Below are 25348 nucleotides of genomic sequence, written 5' to 3' on the forward strand. Positions count from 1 at the left end.
AATAGTATTTGTTTTCATCTGTTTCCTTCACGTCACTCAGTCTGAGGGAGAAGTATTTCTGTTCATCTCCTAAATACTCCACTCTGCCTGAGTAACCTGGTTCATTACGCAGATCAGTCTCCTGTGTATCCTTTATTGGGTTTATTAACCAAAATGTGCTGGGTGTGTGTATGATCCGTTCATAAACACTGTAGATCCTCTTAAAGCACAGAGATGTTCCTTGCTGTATGTTACACTCCATTCATTCCCAAGAGCTCCTGAAACATGACAGGAATAAACAGAGGATGTGGCAAAAACTTTCAGCTAAGTTCCTGTAATGTAAGGGGTGGGGAATAATGGTGTGTATGGTTCTAACAGACATTTTCAAGGATCAGGTATGGGAATGACTGCATTGGGCTCTTCATTTACCAGAAATTTCATCACACGGTTTACCATGAATACCTCTTATAAAAACTATTAAAAAGTATAAACCAATGGAGAAATTACTGTTTGTACAAACAACTACTCATATTTTTTATTTGTGTATTTATTTATTTATTTATTATAATTATAGGAGAAGAAGGAGAGGGCTTAAGGAAGGAGGAAGGAGAAAAGGGAAGGAAAGTAGTGAAGGTGTAAATGTGGTTTGATTGCAGTGCCCATCTCGCATGTGGGCACAGGGCACAGTGAGCGATAGTGGCAGACAGAGTGGGCCTGCGTTGCCAGCGACTCCTGTGTCTCCATAGACACTCTTGTTCCTGCTTACCTGGCCAACCAGCCCCTCCCAGCTCCCAAAAGCTGGCTCTAGGTGGGAATGTAAATGTCGCGGGAGTTTGTGCAGTATTCTTGCCACTGTCCTTCACGTGGCCATCAAATGGCTTCTTCCAGTTTTGTTGCTTTAAAGTCACTGTGACGCGTTATATCACTCTGCTCACATACCACTCTTCCATGGGTATTTTTTTTTTCATGCACGACTCATTTAGCCCGCAATCCATTTGAGCTGATTACTTTGCAGCCCCACCCCTTTACACGACTATCACTGGCGCACGTGACAATATTTAGTATTATATGGGAAATATCAATCAGCTGTTTGATTAAAAAAAAAAATATATATATATATATATATATATATATATATATATATATATATATATATATATATATATATATATATATATATTGCATGAGCTGTAAAGCTGTAATTGCAAAATATAAAGATTTAAAATTGTAGTTGTATATATTCCATGTCCATGCTGGGTATAGTTGTGATGATGTAAATGTGTAACTCACCCGAAATCATGAGGAGAAAGATCAGAAAAACTGAAGACACCATTTTGAAGAAAACCAAAGGCTCTAAATCATTTTTAATAGAAAAAAGAAAATACCTAGAATAAAACAAACAAAATACTTTAAATATAGCTTCTTTACAACACAAAAAAATTCCATATGTAAAAAATATATATATATCTGTAACACTTATTTAATTTACTTTATTTAAAATGTATGGATTAAATTCACTTTAAAACTTTGTTACCTTAAAAACTGCAAGGTTTTATGTTTTACGGTTTTATTCTGTAGCATTTATATGGTATTTTACTGTTACTGGGGCGGAAATGGGGGGCGTGGGAAAGGACACATGACTGGCTAGGAAAAACATGAGCACGTGAGGGAAGTTACAGCATGGGCAAAACAGGGCAGACAGGGCGTGAATCATGACAGCTTTGCCCTACACTTATTGTGTATGTGTGCTCGTGTTGGTGTATAGGGCCTACTCTTAACTATTTCAATTTCCTTTGCTTATTTTACCTCCAAGCTTATTTATAACAATTGATTAATGCCACATGATTATGTGGACTTAACTTCTGTGTCAGGTTGTGAGTAAATAGTAATAGACATTTTAAAATCCAATTTGATAGGGCAGAGTCAGGAACATCTTTAGGTACAGTAAATCTGATTTCGAATCACCTCTGGATGTGTTTTAAATTGAATTAGCAATACTTAGATTCATTGTGTGTGTGTTTTTTTTTTTAACTGTTCTGTACTGTTCATACTACATGAAAGCAATCTGATTCCAAACTGATTCCAATCTGGATATGTACAAAGCAGATTTTTTTTCTGGCAGTGTAAACATAGCCTAATTGACTATGAGTTGTTTCAGAAAAGCTATAAATTTTTAATTAATTATATATAAAGACATGAAAATCTTTCATAAAGACATAAAGATCTTTGAGAATAATTAGTGAGACTCTGGATAGAATTGCATAAAATTACATAAGCTTGACAATACAATGTCACAGTTAAAGTGTACCATAATCAAAGAAAAAGGTGGTCAAACAAGACTATAGTGTTTTTTTCTTTATTCCTGTCTTTCTTTTTTGCCTGGGCCAAGGAATATTATTACTACTACTACTACAACAAAAACTACTACTACCACTACTACTAATAATAATAATTTATTATCTATTTATTATTATTATTATTAATATAGATTATTTCAATATTTATTTTTTATATTTTAAGAGCTAAACTTTTTGCTCCTATCAGTTTATATATATATATATATATATATATATATATATATATATATATATATATATATATATATATCTACAGTGGAACCTTGAATTATGAGCATAATTCATTCCGGAAGCGGGTTCAAATAAGAACATTTGTCTATGAGGATATATATATATATATATATATATATATATATATATATATATATAAATATATATATATATATATATATATATATATTTTTTTTTTTACACAAACCATCAATCTTGGCATAATTTATCATGATATTGACATTATCACTTTAAGCTTTTCAGCATAAGCTTTCAGTAAAAGTTGTTAAATATAGGGAAAGTAAAATAATGTACTTTTATTGTGCTTATGTTCAAGAATGTAAATATTAGATTAATAGGTAAATTTAGCAACTAAAACAATGATAAATAAATAAAAAATACATATATAATCATGTATAATAAAAATATATATTAACAAAATGTTCTTACCATTCCTACTTGACCCTCATGTCCAACAAAGCAAACTGCAGAAATTGAACCTCATGCGAGGAAGAGTGGGTGGTTAAGACTTGTTGGTAATTTTGTAGAAACACAAGCACTAGCGCTAGTGCTATTTTGCCTAGTTTTGGAGTAGCACAGGTGTGTCACATGCTTGTATTGTGCATGTTACAAAAATACAAAATTGAATAAATAACACCAACCTGTTGTATGACATTTAAATAAGACCAAAATAAATTAAATGTTCATGTAATTTTATTATTACATAATTATCATTATTATTATGTAATATTAAAAAAACGTGTTAATAAGCTGAGCGTGTCAGCTTCAAAATGAGCACTGTGTGCATGTTCCGTTTTTTCTTGTCTCAGTTGATATGCCTGAAGAGAAAGGAAGGAGTGCAGATTAACCCACCACCTTAGCAACTACGGAAGTGAAACTCACAGTGAGCATCAGCCCAAACCACAGAATACACACAGTAGCCAGGTGTAATGAGGACTAAATAGTTTTCAGCAGCAAGTATCAAAGTCACATAATGTGAAGTTACCATTTTAACTCTCACTTTCTCAACTATGTTGTTTCGGCTTATATTCCATTAACATCAGTGCCTTCTGGTGGAACAAAAGTAGTAGACAGAAATATTAAGATACAACAAAATGTTTTATACTGACTTTTAAACTTTGACTTTTTAAAATAGTCTGTGCCAGAAGGGGCAGTCATGAGCAGTTAAATTTTTTTAAACATGAGTCTAATAACTACTTTCGGTTGTTTAATGTGTATTCACTTATCACTGAAAAGCGTGTATGACCTACATTTCATGGGTGTGGGTGGGGTTTTGTGCAGTTGACAAGAATTTACGCCATGTTTTCAAGTTATCTGTTTATTTGGAGGGAAACAAAATGAAGCAAGAATGTACATGAACAACTTTGTCTAATTCAAGGGGCTTTCCTGCGATATACACCAGCACTTTATTCGGGTCGAGGTTGCAGTGAATAAAAGTCATAATAACGTTCTGCCACTCAGGAAAAATATGCCATTATTAAACGGTGGTGTAAAGGAGAGGTTGAGTTCCTCCATTTTCCTTTCTCTATTCTTTAGCTGCTTTAGCAATCATTTAATTTATTTATTTTTTCTTAAAGTCTAAAATTTACACACAGAAACATTTTAAAGGAGAATGTGATTCTAATATTTAAGTCATTTTCATAGTTATTTTTTTTAATACTACTGATTAGAAAATACAATTACTGCTCAGTATTGAGGCTGCGCCGGTCATACTGCTGTCTGTCATCTAGTTTTCCAAAGTGGATAATCGTGGAAATTATGTAAGTTTTTTAAGGACATTGTTGCATGGAAATGTTCTCTGCCAGTTTCTGCATCCTACTGGGATTCTGTGAATTCGCCTTTGGACCTGAAAACTCCAGTAAGGATAAAAACCTCAAAGTGGGCATGTGAATGGGTTTGGTCCATCACCTTTCCCCTCATTCCAAATACATTCCTTCTAAATTATTGCAATCTAGATAAATTTCTGGATTGAATCTGGGATGAAAAGCTCAAAAGAAGATTTCCTGCACAAGAGAAACTGCCATCCCTGTTGGCCCTGGTTTCATTCTTATCACATGGTCAGCCATGCAGGGTGTCTCATTTCTTGGCCAAGAAGACGAATCAATTACACCATTTTTGACATTAATAAGTTTTACCTTAACTGCTGATGGGCTTCTGTTTTTGGAGCTGGCTGCTGACGGGCTGGTTCTGTGTCTCTTTTTCATTTTGCAATGAGCTGATGCTCAGATTCAATGTTTTCTTCAAAGTCACTGTCATACTCTGAATTTTTAGAAATGTAATTACCATCCTCTACATTATCAAAAGCATCTCTCTTCCAAATTCAGTTGCAATTTCTTCTGGACAAAGAATCTTTTGGCCATCTTGATGACTTGTGATAAGGAGCCACAAAGCTATATTTATTGCATCTGGTCGCCAATTCGAGATATGAAAACTGCGATATAATAGGAGCAAATTTTGGTTCCCACAAGAAAGAGGGTAAAGTGTGGAAGAAAGTGAAAACAGACACGTGTCCGTGCTTGAATTTTGCCACAATATGACAATGTTTGCAACATTGTGTGGGACAACAGAGCCAAAACACAAAACTCTTACACACACACACACACACACACACACACACTTACAGTATAACCTCTTAGGGTACGTCGACCCTTATTGAGGTTTAGGTTTGTTTGATTTATGTTGGATTTATACCTGCTTATTTTTACAAACTTGAAGATTGAGGCTGGGTCTTGAACTTAGATGCATGCTTGTCTTTGTTTTTTGTATTTGATTTTGATCTTTGTCTTGGTCCTCACACCTTTACTGGTGATACCTACTGATCACACAAAGTGAGCAGGTATCAGAGCCTTTAAATTGTGTAGGGACTAGAAGGCCATTTTAAAGGGAGCCGTGAATCTGTCACCTTCCAGCAAAATGCCCAATGCTGATGACGTTCTCTCTCTCGTTGGTGTAAAGCAACGGGAAATGTGACCCGGTTATTAGAGGAAACCCAGATGGCTTTCACCAACCCCGACCTCAAATGCAAGCCGTTAAATAAGAATAGTTCACAACATCAGCAAACAAGTAAAGAAACGTTTTAACAGATGGTGTAAATCTGCAAAGCAACTTTCTTACACAAGAGAGAATTCCCTTCGCTGCATTTTCTCTATTTTTATTATTATTATTATTATTATTATTATTATTATTATTGTTGTTACATTTTCCTTTTTTTTTCCTTCAGTGGTTTCATTTCGTCACTTTATGTTTGACTGCACAGTTAATTGTGTTTGCATATTTTTAATTTGTTTACATGTTTTTATTTTGTGACTTTATTCTGAGCTTTGGCAGTACGAGTGTATGCTGGAGCCATTATACATTACACATAATATTACATGTGTCTTGCAGGATTCTCTCTTGATCCAGTGTGTTTTCCACTAAATTTTCTCATGAATATACAAAATGATGCACAGGTTTGAATGTAATTAAATTCAATGCAGATATTGCAATTTTCACTGTCCTAAAAAAATATACAGAACCTGAGCCATGCAGGGTAAGATGTGTGGTGTATGCACGCTGGGGGTGTTGTGGGTGCGTGCACAACCATGCCGTTATTTTCAAATTCTCACTCCAAGCTATGATTAAAACATCAAAGTGTAATACTATTAATAAATAATACTTATACTAAATAATATTTGTGCAGTATAATTGGGGCATCTTAATTTATTATTCATTTGCATTTTTGTTGGCCCTGAACCATCAGTTGTTGTTGTTGTTTTAGTGTTTCTGTGGGTGCTTTCCTATGTCTAAAAAGACAACATTTAAATGCAAATAATGCGCCCTTCCCCACTTAACTTAAGTTAACTCCTGGGACGAAGAAGACTATATTTAATTTTCTGCTCTGCCGCACTCACAACTGAGTTTCCAAGCGTGACAATGAATGCTTCATTTAAGATGAAACTTGAAGCACAAGAATGAATGAGCACAGCATGACACTAATAACTATTATAAGTAACTATTACCAGGGGCCAGGGGTAGCTCAGTGGTTAAGGCATTGGCCTACGGTTCGAAAGATCCCAGGTTCAAACCCTACAACCACCAAGTTGCCACTGTTGGGCCCTTGAGCGCGGCCCTTAACCCTCAACTGCTCAGATGTGTAATGGGATAAAAATGTAAGTCGCTCTGGATAAGAGCGTCTGACAAATGCCCAAATGTAAATGTATTACCAATCATAATAAATATACAGAAGTTCTAAAGTGTTAATGTGCATTTAATGGCGTAAATGTTTCTTTCTTTTAAATTGTGTAAAACCAAAGATGTTAATCAGTGATTCCATATCAAGAACAGGGACATGCAAGAGTGCTTTGGTTTTGTCAATTTACCCGTCTGTGAAATTAGACGCACAGTGCAGAATAAAATCCCCGCTCTGCTGATTTAAATCACCACTTACCAGAGATCTAATCAGACCTGACTATCACGTTATACAGATATCTAACCAAAGTTATGATAACCTATTAACAAACTGGTAAAACACTGTTCGATGCAAGGGGCAAGGTTCAAGCTCATCAGGGGCTTCCCAAAAATCTCCAGGGTGGTGTTTTAATTCAGCTATCCTGTTTTGTGCTAAAGCAGTTCATGAGCTACCCACACACAAAACACACACACACAACCAATGTACATTCAATCAAGCTCAAAAAAAAAAAAAAAAAAAACACATGCTAAACTTAACCAATAATTCACAAATATATATATATATACAGTCTCAATTGTTTTTGCAGATTAGTAAACGTCCAACGTCGGGGTTATAGTTATAGAGAGTGCGTACAGTAGTAGCCACATAAAACCATCTGGGCCATGCAACTAGCGTGTGACCTATGGGCAAACGATTTAGGACTGCTCTTGGGTTGGTGTGATCCCCCCTCCCTTTCCTGCCAGAAGGGCATGTCAAGATTTTAGGGTAAACACGCCTATTAAAGCCCTATTTATTCATTTCCAGGGTGCCACCACTAGATGACACTTTGTTTTCATGAACATGTTAACACAAGCCAGTAACTTAGCTGGGCTGAGTTGCAATCACTCGATTTTAAAACCACTCCCCCATCCCCACCCCAAACAGATTGTTTATTTGTGGGAAGTGGCTTTTTTCAGCTGTTTTGAAAATCACTGGCAGCATCAGCGGCAGTCAGATGTGACAGACTTTACCAAGTCTGGAGTTGAAGTAACATTAGAGCTTACTGTCAGTGTCACACACTCATGATGTCACTCTGCTATTCATTTTTTGGTTAAGAGTTAATCTGCCAGTTATTTCTGTGCCTGGAATAAAATGTGAGGCAGTGCACAATAGATACAAGGCTATGTTTACAGGAGCTAGCGAGCTAAACACTCATAACCATATCTATATTTTTCCCATCTTTTTCCCATGGCATGACTTTTGCACAGGAACGCAAGCGCTTAGTTAACAAATTTGGATAATGTTAATATAAATACCAATATGTTAATGTCAGTATATGAAATAATATTGTCGCAACCGCCCTCCCCCCCAAAAAAAGTACTTAAATGGTTCTTATTTCCACCTGCTATATACTATATATATATATATATATATATGTGTGTGTGTGTGTGTGTGTGTGTGTGTGTTCTATTTTTACATATAACTAATACTGTGTTTGTTTAGTGCATTACAGGGGCATTTGTTTATGTGTTTTTATGCTCTTCTCACGTTTCATTCATGATAGGTGTGAAGTTATCAAAATGTTTCGCTGTTGGCGAATTTTTATTTTTATTTTTTTTTAGACGAATTAATAAGACCGAGATGATGTCTTTGCTTTTCCCAGCCAAACATAAAATAAATAAAAATTACAAATGTTTTAAGTTAATCCAATGAGCACAAAAATACGAGACAATGTTTATCTTAAAGTTATTTTTTATTATTATTATTATTATAAAGAACTTAAAAAATGGTTTGAGTTCAATCAAATAAACACAACACGCGACAAATATATAATCTCAAAGTCTTCATCTTTTTGGGGTCATAAATGCAATTTTTTAGTTACATTCCAGTGTTCCCTGATTTTTAAATACAAGTGGAAGAGCTTTCAACAACCTACAGTATTTATGTATTTATTAAATGCCTCTTCTGTAAGTATCTCAAACCAGAATTTATTAATGTCATCAATTAAATCTGACTTTGTAAATTAACTATGCCTTGAAACATAATGCATTTTTTTTCTTTTTTTAATTGCATAAAAATATGAGGTGTTGTGTTTAGATTGTATAAAAAAAACAATACAGTGCATGTTATGATAAGGAAAATCTCCATATTTTTCATTTTAGGGATTAAAAAAATGGTAACAATGTCAATTGGCTCGAGGTTTTACTAGAACTTTTATTCATGTCTTAGCTGTTCATACACTCTAATTCCTCACATAAAATGTTGCCGTTTGTAAAGTAAAACCACCGCAGGTTTTATATTCGCTAAAAGGCATATTCACAACCACTTGTCAGCCATTCACAGACAAGTATATACATAAGCAAGTATATGTTTGTGTTCTGTTGTAATTGTGAGGGATCAGTCATAATATACTCAGATCACAAATAATTATTCAATGCTTCATGGTGTTCTCCTAGTGTGTCCTAGCACTGCCCCCAATAGTGCGTGAGCAATCAATGTAAAAAGATTTGGTCAGTGGCGTCAAATGGTTTGGAGAAAGCATGTGATAGTCTTCGGCCCTCCTGACTGAATGGTTGTAGTATTTAGCAATGGCTGAGGTCAAATCTGATATAATAATATATAATAATATCTGAATAATGATTACAATGAAATATTTTTATTAGTAGTAAGCCAGGCTTTAGTAACCCTGGATAAATCACAATATAAGCCCTCTCTCGCGCACGCACTCTCCTTCTCTCTCTCTCTTTCTCTCACACACACACAAATAACACATGAAATCGTGTAAAACCAAATGAAACTATGGCAAAAATATATAAGCAGTGAAACATACAGTAGTATCCTGTAGGTGATCCCTGTCCTGCAATAACAGGTGCTGACCCTTTGGACCTGTTTAGTTCTGTTAGTATTGTGTTCAAGTGTGAATGTTTATAGGGATTTAATCTGTCTCTGCTGCCGCATCTATTCACCGTAGTGATAAGTGATTAATGTCCCATCAGATCTTTGATGGGGAAACATTATGCTGGTTGAATGACTAAAGACAGACTGATCCGTATGAACAGATATTTGTTCCAGATATTATGCGTTATTAATCGATTTGTTATGCCAATTTTTGACTATCAGCGAAAAAAAAAACATCAGCGAAAACATAAAAAATATGGAAACAAACTCAAGCAGAAGTTAAATTTTAAACTTTACTTTGCAGCAAAATATTATCTACCAGTGTATTAAACGGAAATAGATAAAATACACTGTAATGTAAAATACTGTACATAGCCCGCATCTGTATTCCGTACCTACAACGACTGGTATAGATAAATTACAGATGTTACCGTCTTTAAGTATTATTAAGGATGCCGTGAAAAATATTGCAATAAGTAGTTTTATTATTTAATTAATTAAAAATAGCATAAGCATCAAGGGTTGTGTATTGTGTGATTTTAATCTGTTTTATTAATCGTTTTTTATCCCTCTTTTTTACCACATCATCTAATTATGAAACTATGTTGACGTAAGTTATGTTATATATATTAAATATAGTAACCGGCTGCTTGGACACTGCAGTTAACTGAAGCAGTCAATGCTCCATCTGGTGGGATTATACAGCATTGCAGCCATCTTTTTAGAAAGCGCATGGGGGCGTTTATGGGGCGGTGCATCGTTAACTACGTCATCGCGGGGGATCACATTCCATGCACAGATCGAGCATGGTTCTTTCAAGGTCCTGTCATGGACCTGTCATGCTCCAGGCGACTGTTTGACGTGGCTCCCACTGTAAATACGTAAATATATATATATCCCTTTCTCTTGAGAATTATGATGAAGTCACTTACCAGTTATTTGTTACACGCCGGCACTTTTTAACCTCAGATTTTTTTTAAACAAAGGCAACTGAATGACACCAAACTCTTACATTAAAGGAGTTACAACTTGTAATCATGTTAAATAAACTGATCGTGCAAGCTCCAGAATTAGAATTTTGCTTTCACATCAGTCCACATGTGTGAGATGAACCTACTGCTTCAGTGAAACACACAGCACGATTATCACCCCATACCACCAAATCGACACAGTCCACAATGTTTAAAGCTGTCTGCAAAATAGTTGCGTTATAACACACTTCAGGGTAAGAATGCAGTTATTTATATTGGAGTTTGTGTACTAAAACATAATATAACATGCTCTCATGTTCCGTTTAACATTTAAGTGCCATTATTAAATTGTCCTGTAGTGCAGTACTGCTGGTCTACCACATGGATGAGTCACTAGAAGATTTTCTAAGCTTCTAAACACAGCACAAATAGAGAAAAAGAAAAGTGTGAAAAGCTCAACACAACCCCTCCACTATGATCACACCTCCACACCCAGCTCAGAGACAACTTGGCCCTTCAAGGTGGAGTTGATAGAGTTGAAAGAACAGATCGTTTTTTCTTCACATTACCCGCAACTCTAACACAGACAACAAACCTTTCAAAGACCACTTTAACCAAATAATAATAATAAAAAAACTATTTAAGATGACAATACAGGTGCAGAAACGATTCTAATTCAAATTTTATTAGTCACATACACAACCATACACAGTTTGATATGCAGTGAAATGCTTACACAACAGTAGAGGTAAATGCCTCTATATATTTACAATATGCATTAATAATTTTACTAAAATATAAAGTATAAAATAGAGGTATATAAAAATAAACTGTATAAGTTGTATAATAAACTATATATAGTATATGGAATGTGCAATATGCACAGTGTGCAAACAGCAGCAGTATGGGTGGCCATGGGGTGTTAAATGATAAGCAGTGGCATTATCCATATTCAAAGTGCATAGCTTGTCCTTATTTTTTGTGTAAATAGTGTCCTGTCCAATGCGCAAATGTTCAGTGGTTAGTATTTTGGTGTGCAGCAAACAAGTCCAATCAGTTAAGTCCTATATGGAGTTCTGGTTTAATAGTATGTAGGGCTTAAGTCATAAAAAAAATCATAACAATATGATGTATTGAAGAAATATTACACTGATGGTAAAAAAAAAAAAAAAACATGAAAAATCTGACCCAGAGCTATTGACATTTACTGTACAATAATGAATTAAAAAAAAAAAAAAAAAACATTGTTTAAATGCTGTTTAGACAGCCGATCACATTCACTAGCTGACAATTTTATATGTAAAAAAAAAAAAAAAGAACTGTTATATAGCATGTCTTTGTATCTGTTTATGGTTATTATTTAAAAAATACATTCAAAGACATTAAACTTTAAATTTCAGAATAGCAAATTTGAATAATTCAAAAAATAAATCGTCTTACATTTGTGTAAATGTTCCATAGGATTTTTTTCAGGGATTTTGTTATATTTATGGAGTTTAATCAGGGCCTTTTAATTCACTATTTGTTTTTAGTTGTTATTGTAGTGTTACTGTGTGTGCTTTACAATGTTCGACAACATTCAAATGCAAATAATGCACCTTTCTCAGTTTTAAAATAACTCAAGTCAGTTCCTGGAACGAGGATTTCTCCCTCTGGGGTTTGAGGCCTTTCAGAACACCTGCAGTGCTTCAGGTCTCTTCTTACATTTGTGTAAATTTCAAATCCTTACCAAATGTAACTTATTTACACTTTCATGTTGTGGCTGATTTAAATATGTTAAATTAAATTAAAATTTTAATTACATTTTGTTTGTATAGCACTTTGAACAATTGACATTGCCGCAAAGCAGCTTTATACAATCAAAAGAATTATTTAAGTTTGTATGAAATATGAATGTGTATGAAACTAAATGATAGGACTGTCCCTGATGAGTAAGCCGAGGACGACGGCGACAGTGGCAAGGAAAAATTTCCTGAGATTGTAATAGGAAGAAACCTTAAGAGAAACCAGACTCAACAGGGAACCCATCCTCATCTGGGTGGAACAGATAGCAGGGATTGATCTGCATTTATACTGTGAGAGACTGAAAGTTCAGAAGAACAGCAAATGTGTTTAAGTTAAAATGGAGTCCAGTTAGTTATTGGAGGCTCAGGTAGATTGTAGGAAAAAGTGCAACTGTCCCCAGTCACCACACGTATCCCAGGCAGACCACACGGGCAACCATGTGATGAGATCTCCAACCAGAAGCAGGACACCAGGATAAGTCAGACAGCTCCAGAGGGCAGAGGGGGTCTGGATTACTGGCAGCTCAAGAGCGACATGTATAGCTCGACAGAAAGACAGAGAGAGGGTGAGAAAAAGGAGAAGAGAAAGAAGAGGAGAGGAGAGATGGCAGTTAGGTATGGTCACAGTCAAACAATGTATAATGTAAATGTATATTTAGTCCAGAGTGCAAGAAGGGACTTCGGCAGGACTAACTATGACAGCATAACTAAAAGGGAGAGCCAGAAGGGAACACAGACATGAGGACTCCCTGAGATGTAAAGCAAACAATCACCTCACCGTCAACAAAAACACATCCAAACATACCAGTTCATCAGTTCCTTGGCCTAAGGCAAATCTATTAGCAAAGATGCTTGGCTAAATAAAAAGGTTTTTAGCGTATACTTTAACACTGAGACTGTGTCTGAGTGTCTTTTCCATAACTTTGGGGCTTTGTAAACAAAAACTCTGCCCCCTGCTGTAGTTCATTAAATGTACGTGTGACTTAATCTTACATAAATGAAAATAAAATCGTAAAACTATTGCAGAAAACAGGGAAAATGGATAATAAACAAACCTTACATATTTTTTTGAACACAGAATTAAGTTCATGAAAGTCCTGGGTGTGAGCCCATAACAAAACAATTAAATTATAACACTCAGAAAGAACTTTGTGGGATCAAGTGGCTGATGTGCCTAACTGTTCACCAGAGTCTCTGTTTGCAAGATCTATTGACACCTCGCTATTGATGTTTTAGTAGTTCACACCTATACACTCCAATTCCTCACACATCACCCCTCCCCCCAATCACAAAAGACAGTGTTTATTAAGCGAGTATATGTTTGTGCTCTGTTGTTTTTGTTATTGAGTTTTGCTGTTTTTTTTTTTGTGATCTGAGTATACTCCAACCGAAATAAAGCTGCTTATCAGAGCAGAAAGGCAGCGCTTATTACACAACGATATACTGTATTCGCGTTTTGTTGCATTTCTGCAGTACTATTATTGACAGTTATTTTACTCTCACTTTGCAAAAGGCAGCGCCTATTTAGATAGTATTTATACACCACTATACTACCACTGATCCCACACTTCATCTGCCCTGCAAAAGCCACCACCCCTTGTGACTGAAACAAAGCTGCACACATCGCTCTGGTGCGAGCAGCCCTGCCTCGATCACAATACAGTCAGATCACAAGTGGCAACTCCCGCAAAGCATGACAAACAGTAAGTGGTTTAGGTGCATCGGATCTAATATTGAGAAGCATAAACTTCAGTAATAGATTTTGGTTGCTTATTTGGCCTTTTTATGGTTTTATGATGATTAGATTATTTCAAGGGCTTTTAATGAATTTATTATTTCATCTTAATATTCGGGGGACAGTCACAGTTTCTAAAGGGACAAGGTTTGTGTGGACTTGTATCAGTATAGTAAGTTGTAATCTGAGGTATGACGTACACAAGTTAGATGGTGCATAGTATCCTAGAAATGTTATCTGAGAAGACTGCTGCTTCAGCTCTGCTAGGGTGCAGGCCATCAGTATGGAAGAGCCTAGAACGCTCCCAGGAAAATTTCCAGGTATCAACAAAGGCAAATTTCTGATCTTGACACCATGACTGTGAGCCAATAGCCTACTGAACCTATTGATTCCTCATTGAATCCCGAGAAGCGGTCCTGACACAATGATCCTCAGCTGTGCATTGACATCCAAAACATGAGCAAACAGCAAGTTTGCACCTTACCTACAGCCATGGTACCATGGACATGCCAGATGATGGAGTTTCAGATGATCACCATGTCGTATTACTCTCCAGAAGGTGAGCAAAGCAGTTCCAAGTCAAGGTCTGGACTTGACAGGTGCCCAGACGAGTCAAGACGGGTGGCGGCGAAGGGGGCAATGGTCATGGCCATGTCTTTCCGCTTTCACAGATGGGCCTTCTTCACCTGTAAATCACAGATCTGCCTCTCCACATATACTGCTATGGTGCAGTGGTGGCTCAGAGGGCTAAAGCCTTGAGGTACTGATTGGCGGTCCGATCCCCAACTCCACCAAGTTGCCACTGTTGGGCCTTTGAGCTACATCAACTGTGGTCACTCTTCGTAAGACAGACACAAAGTTAAAGTATAAGACTGGATTAAGATAGAAAATAAAAAGAGATAGAAAATAGAAGAGAATTTTAAATCAGTTTGGCAGAGCTTGGAAAAACATGTTTGCACAGCCGAATAAATGTTGGCATTAAAGCCCTGATACATTAATTTATGTATTTAGTATTGTTTGGCAGCAGCAAGGAGAGTGTTTTTAAAGTTTCTGAAGGCAGGGCTCACAGCAAACCCATAATTGTACAGTTGTGTACAATTAAAAAAGTATGTGAAAGTATGGTGTCTGTTTTTCCACCTGAATAATGGGCAGGTGTGTAACTAAACTGATAGGATGTTGAACTGATGCGGTCTGCTCAAGATCTAAACATTAAAAAGGGGATGAGACAGTTGCTAGGGCAGCCTTCCTACAAATAAAGTTTTATTTTCTGTACATCACTAGCCCAATGACTGACCCCACTAGAAATTGCTACAAGATCCAGTCCATTGGACAGCACCATGTAAATGGGCTTTAGTCAGATCATTGCTGTTTTGTGTGGGAACCCAATGTTACATTCACTTGACTTTTCCTTTTGTCTTGCAGACTAATGCATTGGACAGAGGGCTGGGGGTTGTTTAGTCCAAGATGGTGGTGGTGGTGGTTGGGGGAGGAGGGGTGTATATCAGCCATAAGTCTAGAGTTAAGTAGAATATTCTCACTCTCTGGTACAACCTGCTGGGGTGCTTTTTTATCCTCTATTTGTGCCCTGCCCCAGTGGATCCATGACATGAAGAACACCAACATTAAGAATTACCATTCACTGGTATCTGACATTTTAGCTGTGTAAATTTGTGCTATGGGTGGGATTTCATTTTTGATGTCCGTCCGCTGGGAGACTTTCTGAGCTGGGATCAGCCTTAACGCTATCCACTTGGCTGCCTTTTCCTCTTCGGTGGTGGGGATGTGAAGGCGGGCTCTAAACGGAAGAAAAGTTTCCGTGGGTGCTCAAGCAGTTCTCAATGTGGAGATCAAAGGGTGTCATTCCGGTCTTGTCTCTAAAAGGGCGCACACATTGCCCAGCTTGCATGCCACACCTTTATAGCTTCACTGCACAACTCTTTGCATTTCCCAGACCTCAGAATAAACTATGCACCTCACTTTTATAATGCGGATAAGCCCAAGAGTCATTAACATTAATTATCACCAGTTCGGCCCACCTACGCAGGGAGCCTATGGAATGAGGAAAGAGAGACAACAGATTGAGGCTGACGCCCATCACAGGCACACACCAAGTCTGTTTTTGGCCCTTCATTGCCCAAACATCCCAAAACTCCTACAATAACCTTCACATATTACAGAAACCACATATTAAAAAAATATATAAAATGCTATGATATCAGTCTGTTTGTATATTATGTGTTTATTTGAACAGCTTTTGTCAGTTAAATTATCTTTACTCTAATGCATATAAGATCTGTTCCCTGGATTAAGATACAGGGAATCCAAAAAACAAGAAAAAAAAAAAAACCTCAGGACTCCTTCAAAGAAAATCAGTAATGTGTCCTTAACCCACAGGTCACATATGATGTCACCAAACTGAAAAGCACTGATAACAGTAAATAAAAAATCACTTCAATATTTTTACTGAGCAATATATCCACATAGGCAAATTACCTGCTTACAGTTTACAGTTGTGGGAAAGTTGATATATCATTACCATCATAATTAATGTTATGCTACAAAATTAATCCTGCTTACAAAAAAATGCTATCACAGAGTGGTTTAAGAGGGATAAATAATAGTTAGGCATTTACAGTTCTAATGGAGTGATAATAGGAACTTTGCTTCATCCCACAACGCCTCGCTCTATTCGGTTTTTCAGTGTTTCAGGACTCACTTTTTTTTTTTTAAGTTCTGAAAAATAAATCAGGAATGCATGTTAAGGAAAAGCAAGTTAATAACTATTTATCATTGAAACTGCATATGTTATATATGAATAATATTAATAAAATTAAAAATAATAAATCAGCATTACACATTCTCTTTCCATACCATGTTCACTGTTATTTTATTATTGACTGCAAAACAGAAACGCATTTAACAAATTCATAACTACTGCATTGCTCAGCTATTCAAGGGACTTTAATTTAAATGTTGTAATCTCACTGCAAAATTGTAGTACTCAGGAGATGTGGATGTGTCAGCGTCAGGACTGGGATGAGAAGTCTGTGTCAAAGCGAAAGGGGTTAGACCCCATAATATATTAATAACAATACAATACCAAAAGGTAATTAGTTTACACACACACACACACTTACAAATGTGATACACTTCATCAGATGTCCGACCTGTAGGGTCGAGAGCTGCGTACATGTCATCTTTAGCACTCGGCCCAGCATTCTGCAGAGAGGAGGGATGTGGACCATGAGCAGGTTTTGCTGAAGATCTTCACTCTAAGTTTCTTATGAACAAAGCACACACATGATGGCCATTCCTGTAATAACTCACCTGACTGATGTCTTCATTAGCATTCTTCTTCTGTCGCTTGTTTCTGCTTAGACAAAGTCAAATATTTATCCATCATAAGCATATTCAGAGTAATTAGTGATGAATTTAAAAGCACAAATATTCTCACCTCAGCCAGAAGAGTACAGAGAGAAGAGCTGCAAGCACAAAAAGTCCAACTCCAACAGACACATTTACAATTGTAGAACCACCTAATAGTACACACACATATGCACACACATACAGTAGATTTAAGACAACGCTCCTTTGTATTCTTTTAGAAACCTTCCTGGAGAATGCACTCTATCCCAAATAATTAAGCAATGTATTAATGAAGCAGTGGTAAATCAGGAATGAATAATCATCTTTCTCACCATTTAACGTGACAGACACTGCAGCTGATCTTTTAGAGCCGTGTTTATTCTGAGCCTCGCAGTAGTACTGTCCACTTTGTAGCGCTCTGTAACCCTGTTCAGATCTTACATGTGAAGACTCTTTTTCCCTACACCAGGTCACTAAATTGCTTTCAACAGAAGGGTGAATGGACACTGACACATTCTTTGGAGGAGCTAAACAGAAAGGAAGATAACACTTACTCAGTATCTATACCACTTTACCCTGTGTAGTCACAGGGGGCCTGAAACCTATCCAAGAAGACCTACTGCATGAGGTGGGGTAAACCCTAGATGAGGTACCAATTCATCACAAGGCAATGAAGATAACACTTTAAAATACATTTTAAATAGTTTTAAATGCTATATTCAGTGAGGAGATCTTCAAGTTTTACTTACACAGAACATTTAGAATCACACTACTGGAGTCCTGATGTCCGACTTCATTACTGCACTTGCACTTGTATGCTCCTCTGTGTTTGGAGATAAACTTGGAGATGGTGTAGGTTTTTCCTTTTCCTACTAATGTTGTCCCCTTATACCATTCATAGTCTATAACAGGTGGGTTAGCATTACTGCTGCAGGTCAGAGTCACTAAACTGTTCTCCACTATTACACCAGAGGGGGTGATGGACACTGCGACATTCTTTGGAGGATCTACAGAGTTCCACAATAAGAGTGGGAAAGACAGTTTATAGTCATGACCAGTGTTTTTCTTGATTTTATTTGCAAAATACATAAATGAATCTCACATCTGACTATGAACGTTCGAGCAGGAGAGGGGAGATGTTCATATCCTCTTACAACACAGCTATAACTGCCTGCATCCTCACTGCTGACCGACTGCAGGTGGACTTCATTGCTCCTGATGGTGTTTGTTGTTAAATCACGGCTGTTTTTGTACCAGATGAATGTTGGATCAATCAGACTGCAGGTGGTGTTACAGGTCAGAATGGCTGATTGTCCCTCTGTCACTTCTGCAGGCGCGATCACGTGAAGATCTTAACCAAAGAGTGACACATTAAATCTGCTTCAACAAGCAATTTTCCAGTTTAGATAGATAGATAAAGAGAATGAGAGATAGATATAAGATGCAGAGCCTAGTACAAATTATTTTCCAGAATTAAAGCAAATTAAAAAATTTTGCACCTATAGTGTAGTTTAGTTATGCTGTAAATGTATAGATAAATGGACTATTTTCACAGTTTATGCCTCATAAAAACCTGACTTAAAATGATGACAGTAAAGTTTAGAGTAGATATTCAACACAATTTTGGACTTGTAAGTACACACATATGCAGCTTACATTAAATAACTTGAACCAAATTTGCCACATACTGTATCTCTGAGATGTCTGAGAATCGTTCCTGTGTTCATTTATTTGAAAACTGTTTATGTCTACAAATATATTTTGCCTTTAAGTAGGAAAGTGAGTATATGCATATGATATTATATTTCATTATGTTTGTCCCATCATATCGCATTTTTTATTAAATTAAAATTATTGTTGTACTCATTTTGTAGACCTTTTGAGTTTTTTAATTAAAACATCTTGGGTTACTTTGCTGGAACCCTGTTCCCTGAAAAAGTGGGAACAAGATGCTGCGTGAAAACGCTATGGGAACATCTTTCTGTGTTGCCGGTTGTGAAGCATGTGTGTATCTAACTCGGCTATATCTTGGCATATATAACCTCGGTCAGGTGATGTCATCTAATGAAGCGCACCTGCAGGTTATAAATAGGAGTGAACCGAAACATTCCTGAGATCAATGGAAGGGGTGTCGACCAGACCCCATCAGTCAGAACATGACAAGCCGAAAAAGCGGCTACGTACATTCTGAGGGTACAAGGGCAGAAGACTGAGGACAACTTTTCTTGCAGAACTTCAGCACTGAAACAATTTGGCAGTGGACTGGGTCTACAAGTTTCGTCATGCACCACCTACAAATACCCTCACCTGGAGGGCATAAGTTTCTCTAGTGCATGAAGGTTCCAGGGCTCCCATTTTTATATGCCTTGGAATGTAATTTGCCTTAAGGGACAGGAACTCTTTGACAAAAATGCACATAGAGTGGAAACTGAACCACATAAAACGGGTACAAAGCCACCTGGCGCGTAACCCGTATTTGCCTCCGGAGACTGGCCCTTGAGTAAATCCCCTGGCTTTAACTAAAATGTACATCGCCCTGTGGGACAGGAACTCATCCTGTGCCCTAAGCAGAACCTGGTGCGCTAGCTTATTCTAGCGGCACGAGCACAGTCTGCCCTGGCGATTATGTTCTGAGACTGAGCCAGAATCAGCCAGTCATCTAATGTGCGGGGTAAGCTAGACCAAATGGAATGACCTGATACTGGTAAGCTTCGCCCCCGAAAGTGAACCCCAGGAACTTCCAGTTCTGTGTTGTGGCAATATTTCCATGTGAAAATATATGTCCTTTAGATCGATTGTCACAAACCAATCCCTTGGTAAGATTTGAGAAACAATCACTTTGACAGTCAATATTTTGAACCTGTCTTTTTTTTTTGGATAGTGGTTAGCCCGCGAATATCTAAAATCGGCATCCTGAAACATGGCAGGAAAACTAACATTTCTTGGAGAGCAGCGTTGTCCGAAACACCAGTGATGGTGGAGCAAGAAACCGACACTTCCTCCTTGAGAGGAATTCTATGCGCCCCTCCCCGGGGCACCCCCATGGTCCAGGGGGAATGAGCCTCAAGACGACTTCTTCATGAAGAAGACAGTACCCAGGTCCGACTTCTTTAAGGTGGATTGCGAAGCGTAGCACACCACACCCCAGTCTTACGAGGGGGTGCCCGGCTCATAACACTCTCTCTTTGTGCTTCACGCCTTACGAGAGTCAGACCCAGAGACAATCCCGACTCTTGAGCACGGGGGGAAGGAATTTCCAGAAGACTTGTTCATATAATTTCGCCTCCGCAACCTAGTGGCGACGTAAATGGCATCGCCAAACAGGCCAGAGGGCGAGATGAGGGCATCAAGGAGGAACCCACAATCCTTATCCTTGATTCCAGTGAGATTTAGCCACAGGTAACTCTCCGCGGAGCACCATCGCAGCCATAAAAACAGCCAAAAGCACGGGCTGTTTTCTTTGTTGCACAAAGAGACAGGTCTGTGGCTTGACGTAATTCCAGGAACGACGTTGAAGAGCCCCACCAATCCTCAAGTCTTTCAGCAGGTCAGCCTGGTAAGCCTGCAAAACCGCCATGGTGTGCAGTAGAGCACCAGCCTGATAAGCTGCCTGAAAGCTTTTCAGGGTGGATGATGTCTTCCGTGGCCAAATACGATATGCGATCGATCGCATGCATTACTTACCTGCAGTAACTCCTCCATACCCGCAGAAGTGAGAGTATGTCTTTCCTATCCATTCACAAGAAGCACCGATGCACGCTTGAGAAGTGGATGGAAAACTTCCTGATCCGGCGAGGGCGCAAGTGAAAGGGGGAATTCCGTCTTGTGCACGCCTGCCAGATTACACTGTTTAACCCCAGGAATGCGCCGCATCTCTTGATTCTCTTTAAGAATGCGAGCCGCGCGCGAAGCACTCGAAACAAAGGTGTGGAGACTGCGCTCCGAAGTTATCTATCATGCGTAGGTACAGATCTAACAACTCCACCATACCGGTGAATTAATACTTTTAAATTCGCTTGCACACATCACACGCAAACACAATACGGTCCTGAAGACAAAAAGATCTAAGGAATGTTTCCGGTTCACTCCTATTTATAACCTGCAGGTGCGCTTCATCAGATGACGACACCTGACCGAGGTTATATATGCCAAGATTTGGCGTGTTTGATACACACATGCTTGACAACCGGCAACAGAGAAAAATGTTCCCATAGCGTTTTCACGCAGCATCGAGTGTAGCTTTTGAAGGGAAACAGGTATTTAGTAAAAACATGTTAGATGTCTATTATTGTGATGAGCTAATTGATCTGATGTAAAACTAATGTACAGTGGTGTGAAAAACTATTTGCCCCCTTCCTGATTTCTTATTCTTTTGCATGTTTGTCACACTTAAATGTTTCGGCTCATCAAAAACCGTTAACTATTAGTCAAAGATAACATAATTGAACACAAAATGCAGTTTTTAAATGATGGTTTTTATTATTTAGGGAAAAAAAAATCCAAACCTACATGGCCCCGTGTAAAAAAGTGATTGCCCCCCTTGTTAAAAAATAACTTAACTGTGGTTTACCACACCTGAGTTCAATTTCTGTAGTCACCCCCAGGCCTGATTACTGCCACACCTGTTTCAATCAAGAAATTACTTAAATAGGAGCTACCTGACACAGAGAATTAGACCAAAAGCACCTCAAAAGCTAGATATCATGCCAAGATCCAAAGAAATTCAGGAACAAATGAGAACAAAAGTAATTAAGATCTATCAGTCTGGTAAAGGTTATAAAGCCATTTCTAAAGCTTTGGGACTCCAGCGAACCACAGTGAGAGCCATTATCCACAAATGGCAAAAACATAGAACAGTGGTGAACCTTCCCAGGAGTGGCCGGCCGACCAAAATTACCCCAAGAGCGCAGAGACAACTCATCCGAGAGGCCACAAAAGACTCCAGGACAACATCTAAAGAATTGCAGGCCTCACTTGCCTCAATTAAGGTCAGTGTTCACGACTCCACCATAAGAAAGGGACTGGGCAAAAACGGCCTGCATGGCAGATTTCCAAGGCGCAAACCACTTTTAAGCAAAAAGAACATTAAGGCTCGTCTCAATTTTGCTAAAAAAACATCTCAATGATTGCCAAGACTTTTGGGAAAATACCTTGTGGACCGACGAGACAAAAGTTAAACTTTTTGTATGGTGCGTGTCCTATTACATCTGGCGTAAAAGTAACACAGCGTTTCAGAAAAAGAACATCATACCAACGGTAAAATATGGTGGTGGTAGTGTGATGGTCTGGGGTTGTTTTGCTGCTTCAGGACCTGGAAGGCTTGCTGTGATAGATGGAACCATGAATTCTACTGTCTACCAAAAAATCCTAAAGGAGAATGTCCGGCCATCTGTTCGTCAACTCAAGCTGAAGCGATCTTGCGTGCTGCAGCAGGACAATGACCCAAAACACACCAGCAAATCCACCTCTGAATGGTTGAAGAAAAACAAAATGAAGACTTTGGAGTGGCCTAGTCAAAGTCCTCACCTGAATCCTATTGAGATGTTGTGGCATGACCTTAAAAAGGCGGTTCATGCTAGAAAACCCTCAAATAAAGCTGAATTACAACAATTCTGCAAAGATGAGTGGGTCAAAATTCCTCCAGAGCGCTGTAAAAGACTCGTTGCAAGTTATCGCAAACGCTTGATTGCAGTTATTGCTGCTAAGGGTGGCCCAACCAGTTATTAGGTTCAGGGGGCAATTACTTTTTCACACAGGGCCATGTAGGTTTGGATTTTTTTTCTCCCTAAATAATAAAAACCATCATTTAAAAAATGCATTTTGTGTTTACTTGTGTTATCTTTAAAAAATAGTTAAATGTGTTTGATGATCAGAAACATTTTGTGTGACAAACATGCCAAAGAATAAGAAATCAGGAAGGGGGCAAATAGTTTTTCACACCACTGTATATAAATAGAGATCTAAAGTGTGATATATTTAAAAAATAAGATGATTTTTAATTACCTGTTACAGTAAGAATAACTCCTGGTCGAATTATATTGTTTGTTTTGATTCCAAAGTAGTATTTGTTTTCATCAGATTTTTTCACATCACTCAGTTTAAGGGAGAAGTGTCTCTGTCCATCTTCTACATACTTCACTCTGCCTGAATAACCTGGTTCATTACGCAGATCAATTTCTTTTCCGGGAAATGGGTTTATTAACCAAAACATCTCTGTTAGGGTAAGACCTGTTGGGTGTGTGTAGGAGCCGTTCATGAACACTGTAGATCCTTTTAATGCACAGAGATTTTCCTGGCTGTAATTAACACTCCAAAGAGCTCCTGAAACATAATACATGAAAGAGGTGATTAGAGGTCATTACCTTGATATATATATCCTCGGATTGTGAGTAACATGATTTGCGAGCGTTTCGTAAGATGAGCAAAGATTTTTTATAGATTTTGACTTAAAAAGCGAACAAGTCTTGCTTAACGACTACCAAGTATCATGTATCACACATGCACTTCTTGCCGAGCGTTACGTGATCACAACTGAGCCAATGTTTTTTTTCAAACACACACACATACACACACAACTGACCCAATGGCTTTTCTCTCTCTTCTGCTGGGGAATTGTGGGTAATCGTCTACCCTGCTTAGTCTTATTACACGTCCTTCACTGGTATAATCAACATCTGTGCACGTGTATACTGTTTACACTACATGCATAACACTGTGATCATGTGTGTGCATGTAAAACATCTTTTATTTTGTGTTTGTATGCATGTGTATATAGTGCATGTGTACTGTTTTTTTATAAAAATATAATAGAGAGGTTCTCATAAGAGGAGAGATCTTATTAGAGAGGTTAAAATCCATTTTCTCTCCCCCTGTGTCAACATGCCGTTATGTGTGTGCGCACATGCGTCATTGGACGCCCCTTCACACACACAACTCCTCCTCTCGCCTTTACACACACACACACACACACACACACACACACACACACACACACACACTTTCTCTCTCTCTCTCTCTCTCTTTTTCTCTCAAATGGAAACAATGCTCTGTCATGATTCTTTTCACAGGTAAAGTGCAGGTTAATATTTTTTTTTTTTACTTAACAACAGTAATTCTGTTAGTGTGCACTCACACAAGTGTTATTAGCGATGTTCCTTTAATGTGTGTGTGTGTGTGTGTAGCTGTGTGTGTGTGTGTGTGAAACTCAAATAAGAGAGAGGGAGGGGTTACCATGTAAGACGAAAAGAGGGAGAGGGAGGTCTGATTCCTCCTCACTTTGACGCAAAGTCAAACCTGTGGTCAATGAAAAAAACAAATGACCAATTCTGGCCATCCTTTTGCCTTATAAATGTTGTATTCCATTGCCATTGACCCTAATGGTCATATGACCTTCCAGATCGTTAGTCTCAACCACAGCTTATGGTAAAAACAGACTTGTCTTTGCCTACTTAACTAACATGAATAGGTGAGGCATGTATCTATTGCAGTACAATGTATCTACTCACAATACAGCATTAATGCACTCATGTTTAATGGGCCACAGGTGTGCATGTCTGGGATAGAGAGGTCTGTGTTTGTTTGCTCCTGCTTTTGTCCAAAAGATTGCCTGAGCTGGCTTCATCACACATGCATCTGTATGCCAACAGGCAGAATGAAACCCCCAAATTATACAGTGTAATTTGCACCCTTACAATAGGTAATAGTTTTGGGATACAGTACATTCTCCAGGGAGGTTTCTAACCGAATACAAAGTAGCAGTGTCTTAACCCACTCCACTCCTCATAAAGAGATCTTTGTTCTTTTGATGGAAATAAAACATATCTTTTTGTCACCTCACCGTAACTTTTGCTAATGAAATGTGTTTGTTTAATTTGTTTAAT

The 25348-nt window shown here is 37.9% G+C and overlaps 1 protein-coding gene and 1 long non-coding RNA gene across 2 annotated transcripts in view; both read right to left on the minus strand.

Annotated features, from left to right (window-relative positions):
- Positions 1–25348, minus strand: part of LOC128506999 (carcinoembryonic antigen-related cell adhesion molecule 5-like) — a 198163-nt gene that overhangs the window by 134822 nt on the left and 37993 nt on the right. Inside the window, exon 5 of the mRNA XM_053477614.1 lies at positions 18218–18475. Within this exon, the coding sequence (XP_053333589.1) occupies positions 18218–18475 (258 nt within the window). The remainder of the gene's footprint in view (positions 1–18217; positions 18476–25348) is intronic.
- On the minus strand, positions 151–3364 carry LOC128506522 (uncharacterized). The gene is made up of 3 exons (XR_008355717.1): positions 2997–3364; positions 1270–1364; positions 151–257 (listed from the first exon to the last, which is right to left on the minus strand). It is a non-coding gene; the product is annotated as an uncharacterized LOC128506522 (long non-coding RNA).

Source organism: Clarias gariepinus, chromosome 18 (assembly GCF_024256425.1).
Source record: "Clarias gariepinus isolate MV-2021 ecotype Netherlands chromosome 18, CGAR_prim_01v2, whole genome shotgun sequence".
Taxonomy (NCBI): domain Eukaryota; kingdom Metazoa; phylum Chordata; class Actinopteri; order Siluriformes; family Clariidae; genus Clarias; species Clarias gariepinus.